General features: G+C 36.4%; 1 protein-coding gene across 1 annotated transcript; it reads left to right on the top strand.

Annotated features, from left to right (window-relative positions):
• The first annotated feature begins 1,814 nt into the window (after positions 1-1,814).
• Positions 1,815-2,132, top strand: LOC106373679. Its single transcript, XM_013813820.1, has one exon. It carries the CDS (start codon positions 1,815-1,817, stop codon positions 2,130-2,132), a length of 318 nt encoding a protein of 105 aa, XP_013669274.1.
• The last annotated feature ends 4,877 nt before the right edge of the window (positions 2,133-7,009 follow it).

Raw genomic sequence — 7,009 nt, 5'->3', positions numbered from 1 at the left:
GTAACGGAATAATTTTTTAATTATGTCGTTATAATTGATTAAATTTATTTAAATTGTTTTTAGATAGCTCCTAGAAGGAAACCAGCAGTACCTACTTATGCCTAGTTGTTTGGCGATGGTTCTGGTACATCTTCTTCCGGTCTATCGTCTTCTGATGCAGTTCTAGACTCTCAGACTTCTCAGAGAGTTTTTTCGAGTCCTCCTCTTCCACCGCAGATGCCTCCACCTCCTCCTCCAACGGCTGCACCTCAGCCTGTCCCAGAAGGTGCAGTTCATCCGGATTTGCGTGGACCTTCATATGCTCCCTTCGCGAGATATACGGTGGAGGATTTGCTTGCCCAGCCTGGACGGGAGGGTTTGGATGTTCTAGACCCCGATAGACCCCGAGAAACTTATTGGTAAGTTATTAATTTTTATTACATTAAAATTTAAATTATTTTTATTTTCTAACGGTTAAATTGTTTTTTTTTTCAGGTTTGGGGCTAACAGCCGAGCAACCCAACCGAGTACTCCGATAATATGTAGTTTTTTTTATATTACTGTTTGTATCATGAATTTAAATATTATTGTATGATTTTTTAAAATATGTTTTTCATTTTCATATTTCGTTTTAAAATTTAAATTACTTTAAATTCTGAATATTAAATATAAATTAAAATTTATTATATACTAATTAATAATAATATAATAAGAATCGATGTAAACTCCTCGTAAACATTACATGGAGTTTACATCGAATGTTTACTAGTGATTAACATCGAAAGATTTACGAGGGTTTTACATCGAAATGTTTACGAGTAATTTACAACGGAAGTATTTACGTGTGCTTTACATTGAAATCATTACGTGGGCTTTACGACGAAATCTTACGTGTCGTTTACGACGAATTCTTTCCCTGCGCTTTACGAGAAATATATTTCGTCGTAAACGTAACGAGTCGTTTACGACGAAACCTCCGTTACGACGGACGTTTAACAACGAAACGTCTTTCAACGTTAATTCCTCGTAACACCCCGTTTACGACGAATTTACAATGAATACTGCCCTAGTAAAAAATATGTTTTCTTGTAGTGTTATTCGCCTAAACTTTATGCAAACATAAATCTCATTTGTAAATATACAATGATATTTCCTACATCAATGGAAAAACATGTTATTAGTTATGTAAATTCAAAGCTATATTAATATCAAATATATATAAACCATATTGACAAAGCTAAACAAAGAAACTAAAAAGATCAATGGGTTAACACCTCACACGTCCACAAAATTATCCCCAAACTGCATATACTAGTGGATAAAAAACCGAACCGTCACGCAAGCATCGGGCATACACGAGACACGAATCACAAAATAACCCATGATGCCACGTAAGTATTCCCATGGGTCCCATTTTCACCTAGAAAATAATGAAGACAAAAGTTTACAAAGTACTATTTCAATCTATCTTATATCTATCTCTGTGTGTGAAATCGTTCCGAATGTATATCTACTCATTAACGTGCCACATAGATTTTTTTTCCTTCTTCTCCACTTTTCGCCACACCATTTCTCCTTCTCTCACTTTCTCTCTCTCGAAACGGTAGAAAGTTCAAACCTAGGCCACGACCGGCGGAGACTGGACTCAAGGCCGGCTCTGAAATTTTAGAGACATGTAACAATGTCTATGTAAATTTTTATTATTATTAATTTGGGGGGCATTAAAAACTATTTTTGGAGGCTTATGTCTCTGTAATTGTTTTCAAAAATTTCGGGGGCCTGTTGCAAATGTTTCACTTAGCTTGGCTCAGGGCTGGCCCTGGACTCGTGAGGCTATGTCCGATGTTTCACTGGTGGCGGAGGCGCTGATCTCCTTCCACCATGTTGAGCCGCCGCCTCATCCCGAGAAGAGCGGCGTGACGGATCTCAAGCTGAAATGGAGTGTGCGACAGCGGAGAAGCAAGGCTACGGGGCCATCGAGAAAGAAGGGAGAGCATACTCGTGCCAGTCCCTCTACGCCTCTTTCTTGGAGCGACGCCACTTCTCTCAGCGGTGGTGGTGCAGGTGGAGGCAGCGGTGTCGCTGCCTTTGAAGAGTCCAGTTGCACTGTGAAATTGTCAGAGGCTGTTAGATCTAAGGTTCGTTTGGTTTAGTTTCTACGTTACTACTCTTTTTTGAGTTTTTGTGTGTGTGTGTGTTTGACGAATATACCATCGGTACACGTTGCTGAAAAAAAAAACCCCGGTGGATAGCCACACTAGCCACCGTATAATACCTTAAGATGGTGATATCCATTTCACGTCATCTAGGTCTTCCTTTTTTTGCTCAACCACTACCATTTTGTACCCATCTGTTTTCTCTTAGGGTCATAATCGTCATTTCGATCGAGACTGTAACACCCTCGAACCGTTTCAGACATCGGTCAGTCAGCCGGGCAACAATCAAACAAGAACATGCCCGAACAACCTTCCTCTGCCAAGTCCGAAAGTGTTACGACGGGTTGAGAATAGACTTTCCAAGTCACAAAACATAATTCTGTAACCCAGAATATCCATTCGAAACTCGTTTCCTCTAATCTTCGGCCTGAGGCTTTGCAACCTGTACTGAATCATAGAGTTGTGTTAGGTTGGACTAACCTAATATCAGATTCAACACGTTGCGAATATAAAACATACTTTATTTCATCTATATAAAACATGAAGTTCACAAGCCCAAAATATTATACATAGGGTCCATGGACGCAGCCGAAAGTAAAACATACATTCATATATCTTGAAAACGAGTCTTTAGCAAAAGATGTGCAATCTACACCAGCTCCTACATAGGGTCCATGGTCCGCGAGCGCTATGGTCTTTTATACTGGTCACCTGCAAAAGGATGTGAGGAGTGAGTGAACTAGTTTCACTCAGTGAGCCAGGATTCCCTATCTAGCATATACAACTATCCGTCATTCTAAACCCCACACCAAACACAAGCAAGACGGGTAGTTCAATAATCAATATTCAAGATCATAAAGCATGACTGATTTAAGCAATAAACCATTAAACCATAATAAATCAAACACTCTTTATGAGTGTCATATCAATCAACCATATTTATATATACTCCTAGGACCCAACAAAATCATTCTTCCTCCACATAAGGGACACCGGCAATCCCTTCAATATTACACCACACAGGCGTAGGCGCTCAGAAATCACCCGGTCACGGTCCTCAATCGGAATCGCCGTGCCCCGGTCCTATATCGGACTCGCCGGGGGCTGTCACATCCACGTGTGACACCCGGCCTTGGTGATCAAGCCAAGTTAAACCGAGCCCACCAGTTTCCGGACCATGACCGGCTTAGTGGTACCATTTGAGGAAGCACTGACCTGCAAACTACTACTAGAACCACCACAAGGTTTTCACACAATAGTACCAACACGAGGTACACACTATAACAACATATAATAATCACACAATCACAATATTCCGGGTGCTTAGACTAGTCTTGCTATCCACTTATCCAGACATCGTCTCAAGCCTCGGATCCACAAGCTGACACCTAGACCAGTCCAGCTATCCTAGCTCGGAAGCCGTCTCCGATGTCAGGAACCTGCATTTAAAATTCGTTAACAAACAATTAACCGTGACTCACAGTGATTAAGCGATGTGGCTCGACTCTTTGATTCCAGATGTTGATCAAACCCTTTTTCTCCCCTCCAAATCTTCGTCTTGGTACCGTGATGTTAAATGCCAAAATCCAACGTAGATGTTTGGAATGGACTGGTCTGGACTGATCAGAACTCAGAAAGAACCTTCTTTCACTTCTGGACAGTCTTTCGGAACTTCCCGGCAGTTTATCGTTCTTCGAAAATGTCTATACTTCTAAAGCACCTCACTTCTTTCTCTCTCTCTCTCTCTCTAGCCACGTTTTTCTTTGGTTTCTATGGAATGAGATGAGTAAAAATGGTGAAGGGTGGCTGGGTATATATAGAAGTTGCCAGCCAATAAGAATGAGCCACCTGATCGCATGTGTGTCGTCATGCATGCTTCCGGTTGCATGTGTGGCGACACATGGGCGTCCACATGCCCTGTTGCATGCCTCCTTTACATGCCAGGAGACACCACCACGTCCACATAGCTCTCAGCATGTCTGGGGTTCATGCGTCGCGACACACGGACCTCTGCATGTCAGTTCGCATGCGCAGATCGCAGGTACTGCGACACCTCGTGCTTCTGTGTGTCGATCTGCATGGAACTGCTTCATGCACGTCTACAACTCCTTCTTGTGTTGACACTCAGAAGGTTAAATGGTTGACACCACGTCATGATCCCTTAGATCAAGCCACCTCGAACTTCTCGGTCGATTTGCGCGATTTCGGCCCTTCTGGGAATCCCAAATCAGCAGACAATTGCATTAGAAACCTATCAACTACCAAGGGAATCTCTACTTTCTTGGTAATTCAAAAGTTTCAATTAATTGATATAAAAACTCTGAATTTGGATAATATAATATGGAGAAGGGAGAGAGATCTTACCTGCGAGGATGGAGAAGCGGCTGAGAGCGAGGATGAAGAAGTGGCTGAGAAAGAAAATAGGTTTAGGGATTTGTTTTTGTGATTGTCAAATAGGTCACGCCAATTGTTATTTTACTCCCTGTGTGAAAACCGAACCGATTTAAACCCCATCAAACCGAGATAGGCGGTTGGAAAAACTCATAAATTATTTAGTTCCCAATAATAATATCAGAAGGAACAGTTTGACATAACAAAACAAAAACAACATTTTTAGCCAATCATATAGCTTCATCTCTCCACATCACCACCGAATGTTGGATCATCGAATTGGACATTGTTTGTGGGCCAATTATATATTGTTTTCGGCATGTCTGATCTGTTAGCCTACGTAATGCAAGCTGATGGTCGGCGTAGTGTTCGTGGGCTTATGTTGTTTTCGGCCTGTCTGATCTGTTAACCCATGTTTTACAAGCTGATGGTCCGCGTAGTGTTACGCGATGTATATCGTTCTTCTCCTACCTTTTGACTTCCACCTCTTCAATTTGTCTTCTCTCCAAAACCGTTTCGACGAGTAACTACGCCACTAACTGCACTAATCAAAGGTTTTGCTTCAACTCAATCAATGGATTCCTTTCACCTTCTTCTCAATTTTTCTATTTATAAATTTCTTTTCCTAGCCTATCTCTCTATCAAATTTGATAAGATTCTCTCATATCCTCATCCTGATGGAACCCACCGGCAACTCTTCACTTTCCAGCGACCGCAAGCTCAGCAAGAAGACCGTCACCTCCTCTACCACTGCGAAACCAAACGGGAAGTCCACTGCTTCCTCCACGATTGTGATGAAACCTAACGGAAGAATGCTGTTTCATCTGTCAGTCCGGTGAACCCCAGCGCTGTTACCGTTCTCACCTCCGCGCATGGCGACCAAGTGATGTTCTTCAGAGATGTTTCACTCGGCCCACGCGAAGCCGAGTTGAGGTTTCGTCTGATTCACATCTGAGACCTTGAGATGTCTATATTTGATCATGCTTCTTTCGACTTCTGTCGTTTCTTGTCCTCTTTTCATAATGATAAGATATCTGGTGTTTATAGATTCTAAGATCTAAAAAAACAAATTTGTAATCTTAACGAGTTAAGAGTTTTTTCTTTTTTTTAAAAAAAGAAAAAATCTTAATATCCAGAGAATTGTAAACTTCTATTTAATACTAATTTTTAATTAAAAACAAATTAATGATAAACATGATAGTAATAATTTTTAATTAACAAGAAAAATTGTAAAAATATTAGTGATATTGAAAAAAACGAATTTTGAAAATGACAACTTTTAAAAATAGTTAATATTAACTGGAAATAATTATTTGATAGAAATTTAATTTTTCAAAATCTTAGAAAAATTATAATTGTAAAACATTATGTAATATTAATTTCCTTTTCTAAAATCTTAAAAAATGTAAAAGAATATTTAATAGTTTTTTTTAATTTTTCTAAAAAAAATCATGAACAAAAGAAATTTGTATCATATTTTTAAATCATAACCAAAAGTGAATTGTAAAAATTTATTTGATAATTTTTTTAAGAGAGTATTTGATGATGAATATGATACTAAAAAATATTTAATTAACAAAAGAATGTATAATTAGCATTGATACAAATTGTAAAAATAGTAATTTTCAAATTATTTATTAATAACTAAAAATAATTATTTGATAGTAATTTATCTACGAATTTCATTAAAAAGTAATTATAAATATTATTTAATAGTAATTTCCTTTTTTAAAATCCTAATCAAAAGAAAGTTGCAAAAAAATATTATCTAAGATTTTGACATGTGTTAAATAAAAAATTTCCTTTTCAAAAAACCTTAATTCAAAAGATTTTTTTTATAAATTAGTTTTTTTCTTTTTTAAGTTTAATAGTGTATAAAAAAAAAGTCTAAATAATTTTTATTATACAGTCTTTTACAATTATATATTTTTAAAAATAATTGTGACATGTTTTTAAATATATAATGATTAAAAATATATATAATAAGATAGTAAAAAGGAATTTTGAAAACACTACTTTTTAAAATTATTTAATAGTAAAACAAATTTTTTAAAAAAAATATTTAGTAGTGATTCTTTAAGAAATATTCCTTTTTTCAAAATTCTAAAAAATAAATTTGAAAACAATTTTCTTTTGTAGAAGTTCTTATTTTCCTAAAATCCTAAATAAAATAGATTCTAAAAAAATTGTAATCTTAACGAGTTATGAGTTTTTTTTAAAAAAAAAAAAAATCTTTACCACAGAGAAATGTAAACTTCTCTTAATAGTATTTTTTAGTTAAAAACAAATTAATGATAAACATGATAGTAATAATTTTTAATTAACAAGAAAAATTGTAAAAATATTAGTGATATTAAAAAAACAAATTTTGAAAATGGCAACTTTTAAAAATAGTTAATATTAACTGAAAATAATTATTTGATAGAAATTTTATTTTTAAAAACATTACACAAAATATAATTGTAAAACATTATGTAATATTA

This window comes from Brassica napus, chromosome C5, assembly GCF_020379485.1.
Source record: "Brassica napus cultivar Da-Ae chromosome C5, Da-Ae, whole genome shotgun sequence".
NCBI lineage: Eukaryota > Viridiplantae > Streptophyta > Magnoliopsida > Brassicales > Brassicaceae > Brassica > Brassica napus.
Note: the sequence above shows the minus strand (reverse complement) of the source record. Positions and strands in the feature narration are given on the sequence as shown.